The 27,270-nt window shown below is 42.0% G+C and overlaps 1 protein-coding gene across 3 annotated transcripts; it reads left to right on the top strand.

Annotated features, from left to right (window-relative positions):
• Positions 1-4,282: 4,282 nt before the first annotated feature.
• Positions 4,283-19,967, top strand: atad1a (ATPase family AAA domain containing 1a). Of its 3 annotated transcripts, none has more exons than XM_053871654.1 (11): positions 4,283-4,353; positions 5,172-5,378; positions 5,445-5,543; positions 5,618-5,738; positions 6,029-6,229; positions 6,857-6,963; positions 7,026-7,115; positions 8,124-8,174; positions 8,264-8,451; positions 8,736-8,904; positions 15,535-19,967. In XM_053871654.1, the coding sequence occupies exons 2-10, from the start codon at positions 5,205-5,207 to the stop codon at positions 8,863-8,865; spliced, it is 1,161 nt and encodes a 386-aa protein (XP_053727629.1). In that variant the 5' UTR covers positions 4,283-4,353; positions 5,172-5,204; the 3' UTR covers positions 8,866-8,904; positions 15,535-19,967. The 3 variants fall into 3 exon arrangements, with proteins under 3 accessions (XP_053727629.1, XP_053727627.1, XP_053727626.1); XM_053871652.1 differs by lacking the exon at positions 15,535-19,967 and adding an exon at positions 9,459-12,606; XM_053871651.1 differs by lacking the exon at positions 15,535-19,967 and having other exon boundaries at positions 8,736-12,605.
• The last annotated feature ends 7,303 nt before the right edge of the window (positions 19,968-27,270 follow it).

Here is a 27,270-nt window from a genome sequence, read left to right as displayed (position 1 = left end):
TTTTCATCCGTGGCAAACGCCGGTTACCATGGAGAAGGCAGCAGAGAAGAGAATCCCTGAGATGCTGCTGATGCGTAACAACAGCTGTGATCATACACACTGTGACGATGCTTGGATGAGCGTGGCGGGACCAAATGTTCTGGTGGACCAAAGTGTTGGTGGTGGTTCTGGGTCCAGTGATTCACGTTTTTTTTCCACTCCCGATCTGATCCTTATACATAAATTCGGCCAATACAGTTTTTATTCCGATCCGATACCAGAGCTCTTGTTGCAGCACTGTTGTCATCATCATTTGCTTTTATTATTATCAACAGCCATATCCTGAAAACCAATTTGCCTCAAGGATTTTTTTTTAATTCATCGTCAATATTTATTAAATCCAAGACAGATACATCTTTTTGGGGACTTCACATTGCCATGACCCTTTCCCCAGCCTCTCACCCTAAAATACAAAATGAATCTAACTACCTTCTATTCTGCAGTAATGTTTTGTTGGTACAGTTTACATGTAGATCATTCGGTTATTCTGTTTTCTGTGTTTCCAATAACTGGTCCCCACAAGTATCAGCCTTAACCTAACCGTCTAAAGCAAATGGCTAAATGTAACCTTTACTTTGAACCAAACTACAACCTAATTTTGTAGTTTTAGCCCTCAGAATGAGGCTTAACAAAGTGAGCACCGGCGGAAATGTCCTCACTCTGTTGATGAAAAATTCATACAGGTTCTCACACAAACAGAAGGACAAGAACACATACACACACACTCATACACACACATCCAAGTAGCACAGCCTGACAAAGAGAAATTTGTATTTCTCTCCTTTAGTCATTAAAATGCTGTCTACAGTACCTGCATTCTAAAGCAACAGTTTGGCTCTCTGGTCCACCTTGTAACCATCTTCAGTCATGCATCATATGTGGCTTTTCTCCCAGAGAAACAAGCCTACATCCATCTGAAATCCCTTCACACTGCATCAACGTTTTCAGAGCTACACTTTTTAATTGTTGACATGTATAATCTCTGCATGCCTGATCAAGGGCCACACTATAATTTACGTTGGCAGCGATGCTGACGTGCTCCTAGTTTTTTGTGCATTTTATTTTTTTTCATTTTTTTAAGCTCTTGCGGCCACTTTAATACCTTTGATTTGAAGAAAACAGCATAGAAGATTAAGCACACCAAAAAAAAAAAAACGCTTGAATAAGAACACAGACTACTAGATGATGAAGTATTAAATAAAGGCTTCTAACAGCAGAGACAGAGACACTAGGATGACCAAGACTGTTGATGGAAGCAGGTGTTCTGGCGGAAAGAAAAACATTTAGGGAAGTCACAACTGTGACCAGGTAATATAATAATGTCATTATATTATATGCTTAAATGTGTTATTAGATTTTTTTATTGATTATGTCAAGATTCTCAATATAAAAAATATTTTTAAGCGATGAATATTCGGGTGAGTAAAAAAACAGGTTAAAAAAGGCACTTTTTTAATAATTTAAAAAATAATTTAAATAAGTTTTTATATAAAACTGTTATGCAACATATTTTTCTCAATATCTATTTATTTATTTTGAGTGACCAAAAATACAGTTAAAAATGCCGTTTTAAAAAAAAAAAGGAAATTCAGAATACAGGTCATTTGCTTTGACCTCAAGAGGGCCCTATAGGTCAACACAACGCCCACATGTGGCCCCTGCGCCACCTCTCCAATAAGGGTTCAGAGGTGGGGCATAGTTTACTGCTGTTGTTTTCCAGCTGTACTTCGGCAAATTGATATGGCTGTCTTCCATTTCATACTACTTTCTTTGTTATTGCGTCATGTGAGGAAAAGAAGTATCTGAGAAATGTCTATGTTTCTGTGGTCGTCTGTGCCTTACTGTTGAATCGACTTGCTCATCTAATACAAATCGCTGCACTTGCTGGCAAACGTGAGCTCAGCTGATGTCTGTTATTGCAGTGCCTCCTTTTGCAAAGAGACATCCTTATATACACTCTGGATTTAAGACCCCGAGCGGCGAAATACACAAACTGTTTTGTGCACTTTAGCCGAGTAAAGTTTCATTCTCGACTAAATAAAACTTCCAGGGATGATGGCATGAACCTCTCGAGGGAGTTTTCCAAGGCAAGTGGCCCACCACTTAATACTTAAAAAACAAATCCGCTTCTTTTTTTTTTTTCCCTGTGGGTAACAGGCAAATAAATAATCCACTCCTGAGTGCTTCTTCATCCTGCCTGCTGTAATACGTCTTTGTAGGAGACTGAAGGGCTAATTAAGTGCTGCGTGTGACCAACAGTCACTTAAGTGCTCAGCAGTTAGACCTGCAGGGCGAGAAATGACATGCAGCAGTCACCGAGTGGTCATGAGTAAAATAGTTTGCTTTTATGTTGTGATTTCTTTTACTAGTTCTGAGAATAGTTAAGGCCTTTCTCAGCTCTTCCTTTACCTGCTGCGACCTCCTCAGAGCGTTTGCTCAGGAGAGGTGCGCAGAGCTTTGGGAATGTGGAGCAGCTGCGCTTTGTAGATACAACCAGCCTCTGTTTTCATGCCATGCCCGTCAAAAAGAGAAGAAACCCTGTCAGGTTGTTATCTTTCGCTGCTGCACCGACGCCGTACAGGAGGATTAGCGCATTTTCAATAAGCATTTTCAAGACCAAAGGTGTGCGCTGCAGCACAGTGTCTCGCTGGCCACACACAGCTGGGAATTCACGCCATTTCTCTCATAAATTGGGCAGCTAATTGAAATACAAAGCAACGGCAGATTGGGATTTGTTTACCCGCAGCAAGTGCGGAAAGTAAGTAAGAATTAGTAAAAGAAAATCGCCCTATTTTTTAGCCCATTGTTTTTTAATCCAGTTAATTATTCTCTCGGAGAGGAGCTGTAAACTGGGGCACTGCTTTCGCCGCACAGTGAGAATTTTGTTGTTGATTTGTGCATCCATTGACATGAAGATTTTTTTTTTTCAATTGCCTTGAAAAGGTGGTGAACTAGAAAACGTGGACAAAAATATTTACTCTCGACGGAGGATCTCTGACAATTAAACATCCCTCTGGGCCGTGTGTGATGAATTGCCGATGGGGTAACCCATTTGTTACGGCCTTATCTGTGAAGCTACTTTGAAGAGGAATAAATTATCCGTTATCGGGCTGCACTGGGAGAGAGCAGAAAGTAAATACAGATAAGGCTTTAAGAAATGTGATAAGCGTCAGAGAGGAGCTGATGCAGGTGACCTCCAGTTGGACTTGAATACACTCAAGAGGCTAGTTCACCTGGTCGAGTGGAAACTAATATAAAAGCTGGGGATGTTTTTGATAAATCAACTGTATTGTGATTCAATAGAAAACAATATATATGTATTGTCTGTAGGTCAAACAATTAGACACTGATCTCCTTTTAGATAAAGGTTCAGGTCCAGTCACTACTGTCTGTCGGCCTATGACTCCTCCCACAACCAGACTGTGGTGCAAGTTGACTCCTATTGTCAGATTCTTATAGTGACTGAAATATAACATGAAACATAGATACGTTTGAATCCTGTCTGACAGGATCACACCAATCTTCAAATCACTGCATTCCTTCTAGTAATCGTCTGTCACGCTCCAGGTCATGAACCCAACCGCCTTCTGGAAACAAAAAATACAGTCAACCCAGTTTTAACATTTAAAAATCGACAAAAAAAACTGCTTTCAAGTCTTGATTTGGCTTCAAACTACATAGCTACACATATCATCCGCTTGTAGTCTTGGATCTCCTGGTGGGGTTGTTTGTGCAAAGTTGACGAGAGAAAGAGACGTGCAGGTCGGAGCTGACCCTTCTCACCGTGGTCATGGACTGTTTGTTCCTCTACCCTCTGGCAGGAGGCTACGGTCCATCCAGACCAGAACCTCCCGTCACAGGAACAGCTTCGACTGTTGAATTCGTGAACAACCTTTGTTGTTTTATTTTATTTTATTTTATTTTATTTTATTTTATTTTATTTTATTTTATTTTATTTTATTAACAGCACTTTATTTCGAAGCACTGATTCTGAAAGTTAACCTCACAACTCTATTTAAAATCTTTTCTCTTTTTTATATTCCATACATATGCATAACTTCCAGATGTATTCATCGATTATAGGTTGGTTATTCTATTCTTTTATACAAGGTGACATCTTCATACTATTGACTATGTAATTCAGTGTCGCTGTCCTTGGTGCTACTTTTATTTTCTGTGTTACTCTGCTCTCTGGCGTGTGGAATATGTCACTACACCCGGAACTGTCGATACCTGTTTCTAGCCGGCCGACTAAACGTGATGCACCGTCAGTGCTGGCGTTTTGCTGCTTTCAGTATTGGTTCCACGTTTGCGGTGAGTAACTGTAAGATATCGATTTGCAGTCTGTTAAATGTTAGGTTCGTGCTGTATGAAAGACTCTTAAACGCTGGTGAATAGGCCAGTGTTGTGTCTGAGATTGATATCAGCCAGCTAGCTTCAGCAGCTTTAGCCTTCAGCAGATGCTCCAATGATGAAGCACATCAGGATCAACCCCGGCTCGGTGACCTCTGAGTCCGGTCAGAAATGTCGATGTTATCGTAGTTAAATTGATGTGGGAACGATAGTCGTGTAAAAAAATGAGATTTGGAATGTTTTTGGAAACGCAAGTTAAAGCGGTAAATCTTATTATCAGTATACTAAAACAAAATAGATCTTACTTTACGTCGTTTCGAACCATTTCCCATCAGGTGTTGTGGTTAAAACCCTAGCATGTCGTCACTTAGCATCTGTTATGTTATTTATTTTTCCCCAGGCATAATATAGTTGTAGATCTGTCTCCATGTGCTTAGTGTCTACAGTGGGGAGGAGCAAGCATAAGAAAGAAATAATGGCCATTATAACTGTGACATTGCTGTGACTGTACTCACTGTTTTTGCCCATATGTGTGATGATACTGGACTGTGTTGGGTAAATAGGATTAAGTGTTTTTTTTGGCAATTACTAAAGTGTCATTTACTTAACAATTAATAGTTCTTACTGTCTTCTGAAAGACTGAGTTGGTACAGATCATATGGATGTAAAAATATGAAGCACAAGTTGCGGTGTTGCTCACTGTTGACTTTAATGATGGTGTATTATCAATAACTTCACTAACCTGATTGTATTACTTTGCTTCTTCTATTTTCATGCAGCCGATGGACTGATGAAAACACCTGACCGGCAAGATGGTTCTGAAAGATCTTCCCAGAGATGCCCTTTTACGACCGTTGTCCAGGAACGAGGTCCTGGGAATGCTGGTGAGGTTGACCATCTTTGGAGCAGCCACCTACTTTAGCATTAAATGGGTTGTTGATGCGATGGACCCGACCTCGAAGCAGAAGAACCAAGCCAAGAAACGGGTGAGTGACAACCTGGTGACGATATCAGTCTTTGAAGGTGATTCAATGATGGGTTTGTGTCCTCAGGCCGAGCAGCTGATGAAGAGGATTGGTGTGGAGGGCGTCAAACTCACAGACTATGAAATGAACATTGCCGCTCTTCTAGTTGACCCACAAACAATGAAGGTAGCTGCATCCAGTTTAGCATTTAGGTTTCGTTTTTTGCTATGTTTACACTACTCACTACTTCCCTTCTGCAGGTGTCATGGCGAGATATTGCTGGTCTGGATGACATCATTAATGAGCTCCAGGACACTGTCATACTGCCCTTCCAAAAAAGGCATCTGTTGCCTGATTCCAAGCTTTTTCAACCTCCCAAAGGTAGAGATTGTTAAGCAGAAATAAAAACAATCCTGTGCTGATGTTTGGACGTTTAGTTCTGGAAACCTTCTCAATGTAGACAAGCTGTTCAAAATTGACTTGAACTGTGGTGATTTTACTATGTTTGTGTAAGTATTGAGCAAAACATTTGGTCTGGAGGCTTCGGACTTGATGGCAGCAAACAATATGATTTAGTTATGGACAAATGAAGCTTCCAGAGTGTTGGTATCTGAGCGACACTGAAGCAATGAACAGAGTTTCACTCCCTGTTCATGTGTTTGTGCCTGCAGGTGTGTTGTTGTTCGGTCCTCCTGGATGTGGGAAGACCATGATCGCCAAAGCAACAGCGAAAGCATCTGGCTGCAAGTTTATCAACCTTCAGGCCTCCACGCTCACTGACATGTGGTACGGAGAGTCGCAGAAGCTGACTGCTGCTGTCTTCTCATTGGCTGTCAAGATCCAGCCGTGTATCATCTTCATTGATGAGATTGGTCAGTGTTTCTTATGTGTTCGTTATGTGATCGTGTTTTTATTACCGTGAACTGCCGTCAGACTATACATATATATGGACTCTGAGGCAAATTTAAACCATATTGTAATGAAATACTGTAAATGGCATACACTCTAAACCTTTGGAGGACTGGTCAAAATGTCCCTAGTAGAAGGTGGCTGGTGAAGACTTGGTACTCACAAGTATGACATGACACCGGCCAACATCAGCTGTGATTTAATTTCTTCTCCGTTGGTTCACCAAACATAGCGAGATGATCAGCACCGATGCAAGAGGTTGCAAAAACCTCAGAGGTGGCATTTCCAAAACGTCTCCAACAATGGATATGCGGGAAACAAAACACAGCACGGCAGCCAGTGACACACTTTTTATCGCCTGTATTTATAATCCTTGACACTTTTAACTTTGATTCAGTTTGGTTAGTTGGGTTGTGTGATTCCTCTTGGTGCAGGAGGTTGTGTTCTCTGTGCTTTAAAAAAAATGTACCATCCAGAACCTTCCATTAATCATTTACTTTTGCTCACTGATTCCCTTAAACTGTGTGCGCCTGAAGGCACATATCTGCCACCTTTGTTACATTAGCAACCAATCCATCTCCTTCTCTCAGATTCATTCTTGAGAAATCGCTCCAGCCATGACCACGAGGCCACAGCTATGATGAAGGCTCAGTTCATGAGCCTGTGGGATGGACTGGAGACCTCAGCCAGCACCCAGGTAACACAGCAACATCTTACTGGCTCAACAGGACCTGTGTCACTCACATTCATCGGCTGCAGGTGATGATCATGGGAGCAACCAACCGACCGCAGGATGTCGATCCGGCTATTCTGCGCCGGATGCCAACCACATTTTATGTTGGCCTACCGGTAAGTCCTCTGTTAAAGAGTCATGGAAACGCTGGTGTGTATATATATATATGTGTGTGTGTGTGTATATATATATATATATATATATATATATATAATGTATATGTTTTATGTACATATTTCATCTGAAGAACCATGGTCTCCCGATTCAAGTGAGTCTAGAGAGGATTTCGATTTAAGGAGATATAAATGTCTTCTGCGTGTTGTGTGGCTTCTGAACCGAGAGATTTTCAAACAAAAGTCTGCTCACTATCAAGATATGCACTGTACGTTCTAACACAACTTACTCTATCTAACATTAGGGCTATGTACAGTATTGTCAGGTATCTTACGATATGTATCCTGATACAAGAGTGGTGATGCGATACTGTAAGTTCTGCCATATAATGTAATAAGAGCCGTCATTTTAGGGAGGAAATCTGTGCCCATAATGCATTAAATTATGGGCATGAAAACTAATTTGTTGTTGACGTCAGTCTGGTTAAGACTTTCAGTGAAATTTCACACTTCAACGGAGGAATGAAAGGAGGAGTGTGCAAAAAGAAAACATTATTATTAAACACGCATATCCACGTAGCTATGTATTAAATATCACTATCGAGAATTTAAAATGTCAAGACAATATCACACAATCAGGTATTGTGATATTTCAACACAAATTTCGATGCAGTGTTCTGGAATTGCTATATTTGAATGTATCGACATTTTCTTCCTCCCCTGTCTGACATACTACATTGAAATTAATTTACAGAATCTGTGGTCATTAAAGTAGAGCTCATCTCTAATCTGTCTGGGAAAAGAAAATGCATTAAAAATATGTGGATAGTTATAGGATTTAAGAAAGATTTAATAGTTGTTGTTGTGTGTCTGTGGTGTGATTGAGATAATCATCGCATCTTCTTGGGATAAAGAAGCAAACCCTATCGACAGGAAGTGGATGCATTGTTCAGGTGATTCTTTTTAATCCAGAAAAAGACTGTTCTTTAAATACCGCTGCTGTCGTTACAGAACGCAAGACAAAGGCATGAAATCCTGAGGCTAATTTTAGCCGGGGAAAACGTAAGATCTGATTCTTTACAGTAACGTTCTCATCCGTCTTCGCTGGTGATGGATGTCCTTATTATTTCCACATATTTCCCGTCGTCCAGTTGAGCAACGCCATCAATCTGAAGGAGATTGCTGAGAAGACAGACGGTTACTCAGGCAGTGACCTGCGGGAGCTCTGCCGCGACGCCGCCATGTATAGAGTTCGGGACTACGTCCGCAAGGAGCAGATGAGGCAGATCGCTCAGCAGTTCCAGGACTGTGAGGAGGAGGAGGAGGAAGAGGAGGAGAAGTATGAGTCACTGTGAACCACCCACACGTTGTTGGTCCTCTGGTGTCGCCAGATCATTAGAACCTGCCCTCCACTGTCTGAGTTAGACCAGTGTGGGTTTTTCAAAGCTGCTGGAAATAGCTGATGAAAAGCTAAGCTCACTAATCCTGCTGTTGGTGTGTAACAGGAAACTGCTGTCCTCTCAAACGGCATCTTTATTTTGGCTTCTTCTTGTGAATGCGCCGTGTTTCCACATTTTCCAAGTAAAATATTATGTATAATGTTACTGTTTTTTCTGTCTTCAGAGCCGTGGATGAGGACAGGCTGCGCCCAGTCACCCAGCTGGACCTTCTCTTCGGCCTGGACAAGATGAAGGAGGCCAAGCAGGCCACGGTGACAATGCTACCCAGCGTAGCCGACGTCCCGTTGGACTGAACCCGTCCCTCGCTGGCCTCGACTTGAAAGACTCCTCAGGTGCGTTCCACCTCTGCAACACATCAGGGGTGAACAACCACAACAGACACATGTATTTTCGTTCCTTTATCCTGAGCGGGTTTGGCCGGAGCATGCGCCTGGCAGGCCTTTGATATCTGACCTGACTTCCTCCAGTTATGGGCAAGAAATGGAGGGACGATCTGCTGTGTTCCATTTTCTTTCACTGTCAAAGGGGACTGATGCTAATGCCAACAACCGACGCACACTTTGATTTGGGATTTTCTTTCATCACCACTGCCGATGAAGGACTTGTAAACATCGCGTGTGCTCACAGAACTGTAGGTCACATGTGTGTTTATATAAAGATACACGCAGATCTAAAGGCAGGATCATATATATTTAAAATGTAGGTCGCATTGTGGGACAAGAAAGCTCAGAGGAGCGTATTTAGATCGAATGCCAGATAGATGGATCCCGCTCGCCCTGCTGCTCTCTGCGGAGATGAGAAATCACATGACTGTTCGCTTCTTGAAACGTTGTGACCATGTTTCGTTCTGTCCTCCGTGCGTCTGACCTTCCGCTCGTATTTTTAGATGGACTCTTCCCACAGCGCTGCTGCAGGTGCAGAGATGCTTGCGAGGACAGAAAGTTTGAGGCTGTAGGCGACAATTTTATTTACGAGATTGTGGTAGAAAAGCCTGAATCACTTGGATCAGCTGTTCCTCCAGCTTACGAAGAGCCTGGGGAGTTCGTATCAACTTCCAAATACACTCCCACTGAGTCGCTCCTGTGAGCAGTCACTTCGACGTGCCACGTCTTGAGTGTTTACATTACTGCGTCTGAAGTGGATAAAAGGGTGATGAACCTCATTCCAAATGGGCACTTAATAAATGGAGGAATATTTCACTCAGATTTTTTTTTTTCAGATGTGACTGGTCTGTTTTGTTTACTTGAAATCTGAGGATGCAGCTGGTTTACTTCAGTTTCTCATGTACTGAAACAAAACTGAAATGGTCTTTTTTGCCGCGTCCGATTGTGAATTACACACTCATGCCTGCAGCTCACGGTACAGATTTTTAAAATCTACAATGCTTCACTTGGACGTTGACGTAAACGAAAGAGATTTTTTTTGTTTTGTTTTGTTTTTATGAAGGTGTCGCGGATGCTGCGGGATGTGTCATGCAATATCACCTCATTTGAGGACTAAACTTGTCAGTTCTTTCCAGCAGTGGAGACAATTTGCTTTTGCCAAACTCGCCATGCTGCAAACCATGAAACACCAAATTTTAATTTAAATAGGCACAAGCTCTTCACTTCCCGTTGGTTCTTATTTTTCCCCTCACAGTCTTGGTGAATGACCTTCAAAATTCAAGATTGTGCTTGCGAACTCACCTTTGTAAATGCACCTTTATAGGCATCATAAAGACTTTTTACTCATTTGTTCATTTTGCCTTCATCTGGTTGTTGAATGGGTAATTTAAATGCATTTTTTTATGTAACAGTGGAGCCAAAACTGAAAACATCCCTGGATTAAATAATAAAACAGTGAAAACACATCTATTTAATGCATAAATATCGATACACATATATGCTTAAATTAGCATTTAAACTAATGTGTATCCACTCGCGTAAGATGTATTTCAAAATTGCTGTTGAATTTTTTTTTAAAGCTAAAACACACACAAACCAAAATAACATGAATCTATTACAACACGGACGTCTGCCTCACTCATTTGAATCAAAACAGCCACCATTTTTATGTCTTTGTGCCATTCGATTGCCTGAATGTTTTCAATGTTGTATTTGAACCTTATTCACACCAACGTGTCGGTCACTGCTTTACCTAGTTAGTATAGCATGATGTAGAATGATGCATCATTTAAAAACGTATTTGTAAAGAGCAATGAAAGTGCTGAATTCTTCTGTGGCTGTTCCTCCCGCCTTCAATCAGTCGCCGTCCAAAAATAGGAAATCTGCCACCCATATTGGCCCTGAATTGAATTGGTGCTAAACACTTTTAAAGAAAATAATTGCTGCACTTGTGGTGTTGCCATGGCAACATAAGTGCTGGTCTGACCAGTGGCTGCTTCAATAAGTTTCTGTCGGAGCAGGTGAACACAGCGCAGAGCGTAAAATACACGAGTACGTCGCGACCATTAAGTGCTAAATTGTGTTCCATCTGAGCGGTTTTATGCTCAGGATATCGGTGATCCAGGTGTCACAATGGCGCTGTTGTCAGGACGGCTCCGCCCCCGTGCTATAAATAAACCCCCACAACTGCTTCTCTTCTGGTCAACGTGGGAACATGTCAAGGTTGACGGTGTTTCCGTGTTGGATCCAGGCTGTAGATATGTGTGTTTTAGGCTCCTACCACTGTCTTCGTGCGTGTTAAAGTTCAGTCAAAATAAGGTGAATGTCCGCTTCATGCAGAACTCGCATCCATTCTCTATTTTCCAACACGTCTCCTGCAGTTTTTGTCTTGAAGGATGTTGTGGCACAATGCTCTGATGTAACTTGTGATTATGTTCTAAAGGAACCTGTCTGATTCTGCTCAGCCCTCCGTGAGTGACAAACACGCCTGTCATCCCTTTTTTTTTTTTTTTTTGTTATTCTCAATTCTAAAGAAGAAGAAGCCGCTGTCAATGTGTCATTTTTCAGTTGTCGCTCCATCTTTTTGAAAAGCAGCATGTGGTCCCAGCGTGTGTTCGCGGCAGGGAAGCGCCATGCAAAACCGCTACTGTCCACACGGGGTCGCTGTTATTTCGCACTCCTCGATTGGCGTCTGTGACTCAGATTTGAGGCATGAAGCATGGGAATTGGGAAAAGAAGCGTGGAAACCTGGCGGATTCTTCCTTGTTTGTTACCGTTTAAAGATAAATGATGAAATGTACTGCAGATGCACAAAGCAATAATATGCCGATGGTGTCATCAGCAACACACTGTCCTGTAAATATTGTGATTCTGTCATGAGTAGAGATGGGATTTCTTTTTTTTTTTTTTTTCACCTGATAATACGTGTTTAATAAATGTAATCCGATCTTAAGGATCATTTTCCATTCTTTCCCTGAAGCACTGTCTCCTTCCATTGCGACGCCGGCGCTTCTGGATGAGCTGACAGCTCAACAGTTTTTATAGCGATGGATGGGCGGCTCGAGCGGTCGAGTGGTCGCAGGTTATGAAATCTGAATTACCGACTCAAGAGCCCCTGACACCGTCGCCGATTAGAAAGCCCTTTGATTTGACCATTCTTCATATGACAGCAGCTATTTCAAAAATAATTACGCCGGCGCTGCTGGCCAGCGGCTGAGAGAGAGGTCTCGCGCGCACACACACACACACACTCAAACGGTTTGAATAAAGGTCTGACAATGACATGTTCTCATTAATCACTGCCACCATCTGGTCAAAATTCCAATTTCCCTCCGCGGCGGTGCCGATTTATGACCAAGTCATCCTAAATAAGTTCATCAGGCTTAAGATAATAATCCTCCGCTAAAGGGTTGCTCCATAATGATCGGTTTTATGTGTTGCCTTCAACCGCTGGACCGTGACGTGGTGGAATGGAGGCGACTTGTTTGACCTTCACAATTTGTGGGGCTCTTCTGAAGAAGTTGGAGAATATTTATTGCGGTCCTGTTGGGGGTCACTGCCACCAAGGCAGTTCCTGATACAAAAAAATGAAAACAATAAACTGTAACTGTTTGAAATAACTATTTAAAAAGATATGTTTCGTTTCTTTGAATAAAATTAGTGACGGGTAGATGAGGTTTCATGAAACAGTGTCCTGATTTTCACAGGCCACCAGATGGCACTGTCTGCTGTAAAATGTTTGGACTAAATCCAATGAAACCTCACATCATTTCTAAACCAGGAGCGCCATCTGGTGGCCTCTGAAAATTAGGACACTGTTTCATGATACCTCATCTACACATCACTATAAAATAACATAAGTATAATAAATAATAAATAAAATACTATCAATGAGAATGTCCTACTTTCACTTATACTAGCATCCTCCAAGTAACAGTGGTGGTGGTCTACGTTGTGTTTCGTCATCTAAAGCGGTGATTCTTGATTCCTGGTTGGGCCTTGAGACGCTCGGTTTTAATACATTAGCCACGTATGGTGGCAGTAGTGAGTCACTGAATTGACTTGACAGCTGCAAATCTGTGATAGTTAACTAAGTTCTTGTAAATAAAAAATGATAAAGAAAGTGATGGCACTCCCCATATATTTTAGAAATAAAATATATTATTTTTATAGTATAATATTTAGACATGGTTTTATTATATTTATTTTATTCTGAATTTTGTTCAGTTTTTCCAATATTCTCAGCAGTTTGCATCAAGTGCAAAAAGGTGAAGAACTCCTGATCTAGAGCAGGGGTTCTTAATGTTTTGGTCTCGGGGCCCACCTTTCCCTGAACTAATGGGCCCAGGGCCCATTCAATAGGACTGATTCATTACTCTGGTTTCATTTGTGATCAATAACCATATTTAATCTACCTGCATTTAACAAACCAAAACCTTGTGAAATGACATGTGATCAGCGCAAGATATTCGTCATTGAAAAGTCCAACCAGCAGCAGAACCAGGTCCAAGTCATGGTCATCGTATTTACTCAAGAAAACATGAAGAAAAAATACACTTGATGCACAGATTTGCAGCAATTCAATGACAAGCTACTGCCACCATATGTGTCTAATGTATTAAAAGTGAGCGTCTCGCGGCCCAAAGGTGTAAAACAAAAAACTCACAGATCTAGAGCCACATGTCCTGTGAAGATCCATAGCTGTCTGTGGCGACAGAATTATAGGGCTTTCGCTCCTACTGTGTGTGATTTCCAGAACAGCAACCTCCTCTCTGATCAAGCTGATCAACAAAATTTCAAATGCTAAAAAATGCATCCAAGTAAGTAAGGCAAATGTCGGTCAATAATATTGGCAGCGTTGCGAAATGATGATACATTTCCCCATGATTAAAAGATGCAGCCTAAGCGGGGCATCTTGGGCGGGGTGGCAGGTCAACTCTGACTACTTCCCATCGCTGTGCCAATACATATTTATGACGGTGTCAGTGTAGCGGCGGATGTTTGGAGAGGTGCAGCGTTTGGACGTCAGATCATTATTCAATCAAGTGCATATTGTAGCTTCTCAGGGAAAGGGAAGGTTGATTTAAACCACTTGAGCTGAGCAGAGGCTCCCACTCGAGTGACTGAGGTCAACTTGTGTTCTCAGACTGAAGAAACCTACCTGGATTTGCTTTGATCTAAAATTTAAATGAACCAGCTTCTTTGTTTGCTTCAGAAGAAGTTGTGATTTCTGACACTCGGCCGTGACTTGGAAACCATTGGTCTCAGTTCTGCTCCACCCCGAACCGTTTGTGGCACTTGGATACTACTGTTGTCGTACTTGAGACCAGTCTTGGTCTCAAGACCACACTTTGAAGGTCTTGATACTGACTCGGAATCAACTGCAATTGGACTCTGTCTCGTATTGGTCTCTGATGTGACAAATTCTGCTCTCGTTAAGTCCTTTGTTTTGGACAGACCACCACCTGGATGCCACGTTGGCGCCCATTAATGATCCTTAGTTACGTCAGGGGGGGAAAATACCGCCCGGACTTCAGATGCAACATCATTCAATTGCGGACATCCTGTATTTGGAGTCTCTGTCCGTCCATTCATAACAGAATAACAGAAAACTGACAGACCTATTTGAACAAAACTTTCAGGGTGTATTGGAAATGATCTATCTAGCCTCAGTTTGGACTGGGTCTCACTCAAAGTCTTGTCGTATACTTGGTCTCGTTCTGCCTCGGTCTTGATCTTGACTCTGTATCGCCCACTCAGAGTCGTGGTCTTCTTGGCCTTGGACTTGCCACTTCTGGGTCTTGGCTCATGTCTGGGATCGACTCGACACTCCAGGGCACATTCTGTCTGTCCTCGGACATTTCTACTGTAGGTCCAGCGACATGACTCCTTAGAGACTCAAAACGGCTACATTTCCAGTATCTTCTTGATTCTGATTTCAACTTCGTCGAGCGCACTGTCATACATCTCCATTCGTAACCTGCCAAACCTCGAGATACTGTGCACTGAGACAGATTGTTGAGTGATATCTGGAACTTTTCAGGAGGCTATTTCTATTATCTTCTATTTACAAGCAGGTGTACTTCACTGATATCTTCATTTGACCAATCCATGAGAGACTCGACAAGAACTCCAGGGAGGATGAACCGAGCAGAACATGATCCCTCTGCCACAGTGGCCATGTGTGTTGAGAACCCTCACCCTGGTTGAACATAACTTTGGCTAAAGCTGAAGCTGCAATGATGGCTCCATCCCTGATCGCTTCCATAGGTTGTGTCCTGCTGCGTAGTCAGATACTGAGGCCATATCCTCACGCCGCCCCTGCTGTTCTGCAGTGGTCTCATCCCGGACTATCCATCATTGGCCCATTGTTCGTAAAGATATTGATGAGTTATTCATAGAGGCACGCCGCAGAAGTCTCTGTCAATAATGAAGGAAGGAATTCTCCCCCGTAGCACAGCTGGTTGAAGATGTCAAAGACCTCCCACAGAGAGCAGAGCTGATGCACACAGATCCACTTTTGTCGGCGCTGCCGCTCTCAGTGCTGCTCTGATGGTCTCAACCTTTTTCTTCCATCAGCCAGGAGTGGAGGAGAGTGAGCATAATGGCCCCACTCAGCTGCTTGACAGCATTCTGAAAGCTCCGGTGCCATCGGACATGATCGAGCAGACTCTGGCTACAGCGGCAGCAGCTGCGCTCGCCGCCACATTTCTCAGCAGGATTTCCTGTTAAGAAAAAATACTTGGGCTTCCATGGCTGGAGTGAATGGCAGAGGGCGATGCATCATGCATGAAGGACGGGAACACACCAGAAGTAGAGGAGAGAGCGCACTGTTTACATGACTAAGTCGGACAATGATTCATGAATCCCTCATGCAGTTGTATGGAAGTTTCATCTCATGTATGGCAACAGGTGAGTGAACATAGGGAGGATTTTATCAAAATGTATAGCGATTTACTCAGAGATGAGGAGCAAATGACTTCTAATAAGGCTCCTGGGGGACGGAAATCTGCTGTCTGTCCGTCCGTCCGTCCATCTGTCCATCTATCTATCTATCTCGCTCTATCTATCTATCTATCTATCTATCTATCTATCCATCAATCTATCTATCATCTATCTATCTATCTCTCTCGCTCTATCTATCCATCCATCCATCCATCTATCTATCTCTCTCGCTCTATCCATCCATCCGTCCGCCCGTCTGTCTGTCTGTCTATCTATCTCGCTCTATCTATCTATCTATCCATCCATCCATCTATCTATCTAACTAACTAGCTAACCATCCATCTATCTATCCATCCATCCATCCATCCATCCATCCGTCTGTATGTCCATCTATCATCCATCTATCATCCATCCATCCTTCCTTCCTTTATTTATTTTATTTATGAGTGTTCAAGCTTTGCTAATCGACGGCTTGTTCTGTGCAAGCGGGGAAAAAGACCACAGTTCAAGTTCCTCACTCACAAAACAGAAAACCAGATGGGATTGAAGGGAATTCACTGAAAGATGGTGTGTATACAGTATTTGTGTCCCAAGTAGGAAACCAGGGAAGCTAGCTTTCAAAAAAATCTAGCTGGGCTAGCATTAGCCTTCGATAGGTTACAGACTGTTCAATGAGTAAACATTCTGACAGAGTGCAAAATTCTGTACAACAAGAGTGAAAGTGAAAACTGCACATTTTCTCTGGGAAATTCCCAGTAACGCCCGCCGGGGACGTCATACGATTTGGCATTTCCAAGTCTGACAATCCTTCACCACCCCGTGTACGTGATCCAATACAACAAAACAAACGCACATTCAGCAAACTTATGTTGTCCCTTCATTACGTTTTCTAGCATGTATTCTATGTTTAACAGGTAGTATCCAGACTCCATTCTACCACTAGATGGCACATCTTTCTCCGCGACTGACATCAGTTGTCAGATAAGCCGTAGCTGCAATGCGACCATTAGCGCTACTTCACCGCTCATCGCGAGGAGTAACTGTAAATGACAGTGTCGCCCCACATGCTCGACACAAACCCTTTCATATTTCATTGGGTAGCATGGCGGATAAGTGCATTCTACAAGCTGCACATACATCTGTAGTAAATCATTTAAAGATGTGCAGGAATGCTGAAGGCGATATACTGAAAAGCTGCAAGCATGAAGTTCAACTGGAGGTGGAGAAGTTGTGCTTCAAGAGCAAGCGTGCACTCTCCAGGAAACTGTCTTGGATGTGACATCACACGGAGGTCCCTGGAGGGCCCCCGGTGGCCAAACCAATGAATGTTTAATGGAAGAAACCCAGCAAGTATCTGATTTATGTCACTTAGCATGAGCCCAGCCATGGAGGGAGCAGACTGAACATGTCACTGCCATGAGAGTCTTCACAGGAGCAGTTATTCTGTCCACCCTTCAATAGGGTAGAAGAAGAGGTGAGGTCTGTAGCACGGGAGGGGGAAGCTAATCGGACGGTGTGTGGCTGTCAGAGTGGGTGTGAAGAAAAAGGTCAGCTCTCCAGTCTCCACCACTGTTGGCAGCATCTCAGCTTCCCTCCTTGTTTCTACACGAGGGAGAGAGAGCAGACATTAAAAGTCTTTTATCGTGAGAACGTCGACCCCTAGTGCTTTCATTTGCATCAAGCCGTAGCAGTCATGTTCATCGAGTCAAGTGTTCCTCAAAACTGTAAAATCACTTTAAGTGTCACAGTCTTTCTGAGTTATCTCTTATGACCTCTATCTTGCTGTGATGACCTTCACAGGCTTTTAAACGGGACACATGGATCGGGACAAATATTTCATTCTGTGTCTCTGTCCTCCTTTCTGATGATCACAAAGTTCTCAGAGAGAAAAGCTAAATATCCTCCACATCCATAATAAGAACAGGGACACTCATCCTTTCCACAACTTTAAATGTTAAATGGTGAAATACTGGCCAAACGGATCCCGAACCAGTTTGTCTATTCGTCCAAACCAATTTACACCCACACGAACGCGATCTATTCCAAGCTGGCAAGACATCCGCTTAGTTAGTTAGAGGATATTGTTCACTGCGCTGAGGCAAAGCCAATATTAGAAATTTAACCATTTCATCACCAGCATCTGTTGAAATCCAAGATCCCCACACGTGCTGCCAAGCTTCTCGTTCTCTTCCAAAAACAAAAACAAAAAACACATTAATTCACTGTACTGTTTCATCTGGGATATTAAGGTATTAAAAACTCATTCAATGTCCAGTTTCTTTATTCAAGACTTCTAAGTTAGATAAGCTGACTCATGAGAGTCTTAACTAAAAACCTTCATATAAATATACCGACAAAATGTCAGCAGATGGCGCCGAACTTTACTGTAACTTAATATATTCAGGCCAGTACATTCTGGGCAGCAGGTAGCTCAGGATGAGTGTTCGATTGCTCTCATAGGGGACGGACAAGCAGCATCTGGATACCAAGAGTATGTGTTGATGCTGCGAGACAGTGGCGAGGTGAGCTGAAGGCGAAACAGAGGGAATAAAGGTGAGAGGGTGGAGACGACTATCAGGGGTGATCGCAGAAAGAAGAGTAGAGTAAAAGGGAAGCTCCATAGAACAGTGGCAGTGTGACCTACCATGATGTTTGGTGGAGAAAGAGGAGAAAGAGAAGAGGAAGACAAACAGTGAGGTTCATAAATGAATGGCGTAAAGAGGCTCGGTGCAATGACAACTTTCTTTCACAACCCAGATGAGGAATGAAACTAGATCAGTTTTCATCAAAGTTCAAAACACCCCTGCCGTCTTATTGCCCATGAGTGCTCCACCTGTTGCCCAAGAGGAAGATCTAAACTATGGGTTTACTCCCCATGGTGTTCTTAACTTCCTCCTCTTCCTGCGACATTTATTCGCCATTTTTACATGCAACACTTCCGAACAAACTGTAGCTGTATCAAGCAGAAGCTCGGCTCCTGGTCACCAGCCACCACATCATTTTAGCCAACCATCGTGTGATGCTATTCATTTTGGTGATGACCCAGATTCCCTGGCCACCGGGGAGGCTAGGTACAGGAATAGATCAGATGAACCCCAAATGATAGAAATCCTGCATCGCAGATCAAAGGTAGGCACAATAATCAAAAACGTGACACGCTGCAGCTCCAGGAGGCGACGGCGCTTCCTCCTGCCTTGCTTATTAACCAAGGAGAGAATATGGCTTTAACCGCTGAGTGTGTGTTGGCATTTTCAGGCCAGGATTAATGTAAAGGAGCAAACCTTTCTACCTCGTACTGTAGAAGCATTTACCCACGGCACCATAGTTCACGCTCATGCCACTCTCCCTGACATGGACCTGTAGCTTGTGTTTCATTGGAGCAATGAAGCGTCTCAGTTTGCATCTTTTTAACAGTTTACTCATTGTAATGTAACACCGTAAGTTAGAGCTGGATGATCAGTGAAGGGGGACGTGGATAGTCGGCACATTTTAATATCATAAGTGCCTCAGTATCTCTTCCGTCCCTTCCGCTGCCCTTGGCTCCTCCACTCCACCTCTCTGCTGATCTTTGGAATAAATGAAAACAGACACTAAAACTGCTACAACCAATTTCATTAATGTTTTATTCATGCCGAAATAACCTTATTATCCAGAGAATTATGAAATTAGTGTCATGACATCATGCGGAGGCCTTTTGTGTCTCTCTCAGAATCGTTTGTTTTTCAAGTATTGACATTTATGCGGTGTGATGTTTACAATATGTAATGTGTTTTTAATATTGGAGCATAGTTATCATCCAGCCTCAAATCTCATCAGTCAGGGGTGCATTTAATATTGAACATGTAAACAACTTTCTGCACCAGGATAAATTATTGGCGGCTGCATGCGCTACAGTATGTACATATACTTATATAATATAGATTTGACGATAAATATGTTCCCCCCTGTTTGTGTTTGACTTCTGTGGTGGGAAGATGGTAAGTTGTACTGTAAGAACACAGTGTGAGATGATGTATCACAAAACTTCCCGGGACTGCTTGACTCCAGTCTCATCCAAGTCAACATCAACCGTGACATCATTTTATTCATGTTTTATTCATCTTCATGTTTAGTATAGATAGATAGATAGATAGATAGATAGATAATAGTTATTTCGAGATCATTTTTATCTCATGATAATTTGTATCATGAGATAACTTTTATCTTGTGATCGTTTGTATCTTGAGATCATTTTTATCTCGAGATAATATTTATCTCATGATAATTTGTATCTTGAGATAACTTTTATCTCATAATAATTTGTATCTCAAGATAATTTTCCTCTTGAGATATTTATCTTGTGATGATGTTTATCTCGCGATCACCGGATTTTGTGAATAAATCTCTATATACAATCAGTCAGTTGTGGGAGGACAAGCGTCACGGACCAAGAGCAGTTGATCAGCTTTTTTCATGTAGGTATGACTCACGAGAGTCTGCATAGCTCAGCCACATATGGTATTGTTTTGAGCACAAGACACTTGATCAGAGCGCTTAAAGCAGTGACGTGTTCTATATTCTGACTTGCAGACAGTGGTCGACTACGTTGAAGAACAGTTACGACGCCATGGAAGACGTACAGTAGTTGTTTTGAGCACAAGGCACTTGATCAGAGCGCTTACAGCAGTGACGTGTTCTATATTCTGACTTGCAGACAGTGGTCGACTACGTTGAAGAACAGTTATGAAGCCATGGGAGATGTACAGTAGTGGTTACAGGTGGATGTATACAAAATGCTTCGCCTGAGAGGCAGTTACGATTGTATCTCGAGATAAAAATGATCTCGAGATAACTGTTATCACAGTATAAAAAAATTAAAATAAAGTCATGCATGTCACATCCCAAAAAAGTAAACACAAGCATGTCACTTCCAAGGCTCCGTACTAAGCTGCTTGCGATCCCACGTGTCTTCAGTCATGAAGGCGTCTTTTATTTGCGCGCAGAAAGGCGACGCTGGTTCTCTCTTATCCTCCCCTTGATCTGACCTGGCGCAGCACTTCCTTCCTCCCTGGCCTCGGACCTTATTAAGAAGAAAGAGCGGCAGAGATGAGGATCAGAGCGTGCGGCCAGACTGTGGCAATCTTCTTCTGCGACACACATTCTGATAGTGGCACGGCGAGTGGTGCTAAATTAAGCGCAGCAGCTATTGAGGAACGGAGGGACGAGATAATAATCCCTAATGAATCATTCACTGGGGTCGTGTGCCTCTGATCTTTAACAAACATAGACGGCGAGAGGCGATGACTCACTTCCTGCTGAACACTTGACTGGGAGAGACGCGCCTCTCGCAGCAAGACGCCTTGTTCTTTGCATATGTGAGCGGCCCTCAATAATAGCTTCTCTATTGAACATTTTCTCATTCACATGTGAATTATCCCTCAGATCGTCACCTGTTTACCAGCCACACGATCTGTGTTGAGAGTCAAGCCCTGCTGTCAGTCTGCCGTGCAAACACATGGCTGATATTGTCATACATTATATGCAGATTTATTCCCCATTTATTGTGGAAATGTATCGTTTTATTTATAGTGTAATTATTTTAAAAGTAGTTGGAAATAAAGGAACATTTTATTAATGTATTTTTTCATTTATAAAATGGAATGTTCCTTTCACCTCTGTCATGTATCAGAAGTAATGTAATATAATACAAAGAAAAGTAAGTCAAGTAAATGGTAAATGGAATTAGATTGTATTAGAGGAGATTGAAATAAAAATATATGTTTTTTAAGCGATTTATTTATTGTAAATTACACTTGATAGTGTACTAGTGAAAGTTCATGAAACCTCATCAGCCCTTCAATACTGTGTTGTTACTGTTGTGAAGCCTCAACTACCCATCACTATCCCAGAAAAAAATATCCGCTATCCCAGAAAAAAATAAAAGTTTTACTTGGTAACCCTGTCATTGTCTCTGTAAAAGAAGTACGTGTCCATAGCGGCGTAAAAAATAATGTCTTGGATGTCTGAGCTGAGCTGGCCAAGCTTTTTTTATCACCTATTATTAATAAATGCATTCACATAAAACTGTACATTTTTTTTTAGTTTTGAAAATGTCAAAGCTGTCAGAGGGTCACAAAGGAGCCGCTGTTCCCACCTCTCTTTTACAACACATCCGAGGAACCATTTATATCTCCACCCGGTCAGTTTTATGAGAGTCGAGCAGGAGCCGGAGCATGAATTTACCGACAGCTTTGGAGGTATGAGGGACAAGCAGAGGAACTCCATCTCATCACGAAAATCAAAGCCGCTAAATCCCCATCACTCTGACTCCGAGATTCAAAGGTGCAATTGGTTTTACTTTGATGCGGCTGTTTATCTCAATGTAAGACTGTGCATCATCAGAAGAGACGCTCTAGATCAAGAGCAAACGCTCGCTTATGAATATTCAGACGAACACTTGAAAGAGATGTGCAGCACAAGCGCTGGTTGGAGTTAATCACAACTCTGGTTGGGGCACACCATCATTAGCAAATATTTGCTCTTAAGCCATCGTGTCTCAGTGCAACTGGGGATACAACTGGGCGATTGCTAGTGGTGTTTGATCCACAATGAAGGAGTCAAATGCAGAGTCTTATCTTGCATAAGATGATGAGATAAATATTACATTTATTTATTTTGTGTTGTTTTGACGAGACTGTGAAGCGTACATTTGTGAAGTTGTGCATCCACTGGATTAAAATGTAATTTCTTTTTCAAAAAGGCTTTTTTTTTCACAGGGAGGGAGGTGCCTGTTATGCCATGAGCTCGAACAAAGTTCTTTATTAGGATCGACATTTTCACCAATGTATTATTCTTATGTTTATTCGATGTGAGAACTGATCGGAGAAAGAAACAAAAGGAAAAAAAAAACATTGGATTGACATTGTCTTCTAGAGAGTTTGGTTGTGTGTAACTTGAAAGGCGTTTAAGGGCTGCAAACTGTCTTGGTGGCTCAAGGGAACAGACCCAAACGCTAAAATCGCTGCTGGTGTACAGAGGACAGAGGAGGTTTAATACAAACATAGAGAAAACAGAAAACGTGACACAAACAGGAAACGAGAAAACCAAGGACGTCGCCACCAAAACGTGGAGCCAGGAAAACACAAAGGGACGGGGAAAAAGCTGTAATGGAAAATAGGTGACTAAAAGTCGAGCCTAAATAATGGGGACAACAAAAACGCACTCAGATAAACTCAGGAGGCCCAAATAACGAAAAGTGCTTGGTGGTGGAATAAACACACACACGCACGAGGAAGAAGAGAAAACAAAACGAGTAGGAAACCAAGTAGGCGGCAGATAAGACCCGTACACACAATCGAAGAATTATCCAACACGTGGGAACAAATGCACGAGAGGAAGATATTTACCGGTGGACGCGGAGTAACCATCTGGCAACACAGTCTGGAACCACGGTGTTGACATCAGTGAGGCTTGATGACAGGATAGGTTCCAGCTGTGCTGAAATGAAAACAGGAAATGGAACAAATACAAAACACAAAAATAAAAGCACAAAAAACAGAACCATGACACAACCATTGGCCAGAAAATAATTTAAATTTTGTAGAATTACGAGCATCACTTTTTTTTTTTTAAGATACCTGATTCAAAGGTTCCACATACTTAAGATGCTGGGTGCCAAAAAGAACAATTATTTTTTTATTACTATTTTTTATTATTTATTTTTTTTATGCTTAATGTTTTATGACTTTTGAATGGGACACCTTTTGTTTTTGTCATGCTACAGGTTACGTGAACTTCAGTCATAAAGTGGATGACATATTACATTGGGGAAGTCATATTAACTATTCACCAACAAATTACTTGTTTATTCATTGTTAATACTTGGTAATTATGCTGTTGTTTAGAGTGAACTTTCGGTGACTATTCCAGTCTAACATCTAATCGCTCTTCACAAGACAACACTTAGAATATTTTATGATTCAATACTGGCTACTATGCTGCACATACACCGATGAATAAGTAGTTTATATTTAGGGTAATAGATGTTCTCTACAGTATGGCCATAAAATGTATCTTTGCTGTTTCCATAGAACACTCCGACCTCCTCTCAATACTGCCAGTGTGATAGGAACCAAGTGTTTCAGCAGTACAACAATCTACACTGCGGTTCATCGCTGAACCATGTGCTTGTCCTTCGAAGTGATGAGTCCCTGAGTGATGGTCCTCCTGCTGCCGTTAATCATATAAAGAGAGGAGGAGATGCTTTCAATCGTGTCTCTGATCTTCATCTCGATCACCTCCTTCATCCATCCTGTTCACTGTAACAGAGCCAGCCTTCTACACGTGCTGGTGTGTCGAAGCTCGGCCCTCAGCACAGCTTCCCCGTATTGTCAGGATCAGTCAGTCCCTCTACGATGGAGGGGTCAGAGAAGGTGTCATGTTCCCAGAAAGTATGATCAGTGAGAAGGAGCGGCGGCCTTCAGCGGACCGCCAGTGTTACCCACCATTTCAGACCGTGCTCAATCCTCCCATCTCTTCACCAGTATCTCCTTTGACCCAATTTGAACAGCGTGTGAGCAGACTCTTAATATTCTCCTGAGGTGTGAGTCTTTCAGATCTGGCGGGAGTTCATTAAGTGTTAACCTGGTGAGCAGGCTCACCTGCCTTTGAGACACAGCTACCAGCACTTAAGTTACAGTCATGTCAGTGTAAAAGACAGAAAAGAGCTGAAGACACAACACATCGATTGAACTTTATGAGGGGTATTTTTTTTTTAATCACAGCCAAACATTGTGCAACACAATCGTGAATGTCCTGAATGTCCATATATCTAGTTTTCTACATGTGTATTCATGCACTTATGCCGATCTTTGTTCTTTGGTTTTTAAATTATGATTTCAAATTGTCAGTCAGGTTTAAAGGGGGCCAATTGTGCAGTTTTTTTCTTGTGTAGTTCACCGTTGCTACAGAGTAAATTTCCATTAAAATAAAAATTACTGGTTCACTTCAAAGAGGGACATCTAAAAACAAGATAAAAACATTCATTCTGTTTCAATGTGCACTTGTAACAAGTATTGTTATCTGTCCATGCAGCAAGATTATTTCACTTGACAAGATTTCTTGGATTAAGAATAGCATATCTAGAAATGAGACGTATCCAGGGGGCCGGTAAAGGAACAAGACACTTAAGTTGCCATTACTTAAATGTAACTTTTGACAGACCAAAAATAAGTAGTATATACCAAATTTAAGTATAAAATAGCAGATAATTTTTGGTTTTAAGATTATTTTCTGAGATTTTAACTTTAAACAGCCCAAAAATAGGTGAAATAAATGACTGTTTATAAGTTGTTATATGGCTATAGCTGAACATACTTGAAAGAGGAGCGATAATAAACCCTTGGATTAAGCAACTTGAGTTTGTTATTCAATCTTAAAACATGTTTTTGTTTTGTTTTTTGGTGAGACAGATGTCAAATATCATATTTTTTTAGATTTCTTGTAGTGAAAAGATGGACACCAAATGAAGAAATGAATGCTTGAAACAAGATAAATGATGAAACACTTGTTAATCTGAGTTGTTGTTTTTTATCTTGTTACGAACAACACAATTTGCAATGTTGTGTCTAGTTTAAGTTGCTGACTAGCTCAGTTTTAAGGACTACAAAAATGGCCCATGCACTACGGCCACAGCTCGTGTGGTTTCTGATTAAATAAAGATGTCAATCAAACCACAACCTGTTAAATGAATAAAAGTGAACATGACACTTGTTGCTGTGTTTCAACGCACAAGTTCGAGAAACCATGCGACGTCACACTCCCGTCTGAGACGCTGGATCGAGGAGCGCTGTCACACTTTATGTGACATTATGTTCTCCTCCTCAGTTAATATATTCGTTGTCATTCTTGTTGAGGAGAACGTTTCTGTTTCATCCCATGGATTTGAATCTACACTGTGTGTTCAAGACGCGGTGTTCTCAGTCATGAACCATTTACAACAGTTTTCAAGCACTCACCCTTTCTTCGTCTGATATCACACTCTTTGTCATGTTACAACACATTATTTTAGTCAGAACCTGTTACATCATGTTGGGAACATCATCTTATTAATATACTGTAGGAGGCCAAGACAGATCTGCATTGAATCTTGATTCCCCTGAACTCCTCGTCCACTGTGTTCCTGGCTTCATCAAGTGTTTTGGTGTCTCTCAACACCGAACACTCTCCTCAAGGGGATCCAGCCGGGGCTGATCAGACACCAGCTTGTGTCCAGATGGCTCTACTACAATAGCTCTGCTCTTATGAGCCGCGGCAATCCAGCGTCCTTTCTCTGCCTCTTCACTGAAGCTGCGTATGGCTCTACTCTCCCCCTCTGCCTTGATGCCTAAAATGCTGAAGGCCTTGGCCAAAGAATGGGCTGTGAAGCCTCCGAATCCCAGCCCCACTGGGAGGCACCTTGCTCTCCATCCTGCAGCAGGCAGTCACAGACCGTCACCGCTTAATTGAAGAGGTCCCTCTCAAAGGCTTCTTCCGAGGTACCATTGGCTCCAGTAACATGCCTTTCCATTGCCGGAAAAAAGTATATATATATATACATTAATTTGAAATGTTGAAACATCTGAAACGTCCTTGCTCTTTCAAATTGCGCCGCAGATTCATAGCGCCACATTCAAATTCACCGCACCATTTGCTGAGGTGGCAGTTTGTCAAGATATAAGCCGTCTTTCAGCAGGAGCTCCCGAAGCCAAATACGTGACTGGAGGCAACCAATTCCACCAATTAATTTCCTGTCTGCCGAATAATCACTGCCCTCCTTTCAACGCTCCGCACTCACTAATACGTTTTGCCGTAAAGTTATGCTTCATCGGCGGCAAAAAAAAAAGACTGCTCCTCAATTAATTTCCTGAATAACGTCAGCCGTTATTAGATTCCGTTTTCAATATTGAAATGGTCATCTTGCGTTTGTTCTTTTTTGTAAGAATCTGGTTTAAAATGTCATCAGCCTGTGAAACACAGCAAACATCTCGTACTGTACCAACAGATGCTGGAAGTCAATAAGGAGACTCAATTCAATGAGTGAATGAGAGCTGTATTTGTACACTTCTTGGTTCCCACTCACCCCAGGTTCAACACCATTACTTTGGATGACTGATCCTAAATTATTCCTCTACCTCCCAGAAACTGCTCGTTCACACTCAGACACAGTTCTCTCCTCCCAAGTTGCCTCTTACTCTCTCTGCATAACCCAAGACATTCCCCCTCCTGAGGGGAGACCTATCGACGGTCATCCAGTGGAGTTTAGTGTCTGTTGTTAACATTGATTTAATGATCATTGATGTCTGACGTGATGCAGCGTTGTGTATAGTATATATTCATTTATTTACTTAAATG

This window comes from Synchiropus splendidus, chromosome 7 (assembly GCF_027744825.2).
Source record: "Synchiropus splendidus isolate RoL2022-P1 chromosome 7, RoL_Sspl_1.0, whole genome shotgun sequence".
Taxonomy (NCBI): domain Eukaryota; kingdom Metazoa; phylum Chordata; class Actinopteri; order Syngnathiformes; family Callionymidae; genus Synchiropus; species Synchiropus splendidus.
The sequence above is the reverse complement of the archived record's forward strand: the minus strand, read 5'-3'. Positions and strand labels throughout refer to the sequence as shown.

What these genes read in the sequence shown, in the direction of transcription:
- atad1a (XM_053871654.1), top strand. Translation starts at nt 5,205, where the DNA reads ATGGTTCTGAAAGATCTTCCCAGAGATGCCCTTTTACGACCGTTGTCC. An exon ending in AGACCTCAGCCAGCACCCAG is followed by an intron (nt 6,964 to 7,025) that starts GTAACACAGCAA and finishes CATCGGCTGCAG; the next exon opens with GTGATGATCATGGGAGCAAC. An exon ending in CATTTTATGTTGGCCTACCG is followed by an intron (nt 7,116 to 8,123) that starts GTAAGTCCTCTG and finishes CTGTCGTTACAG; the next exon opens with AACGCAAGACAAAGGCATGA.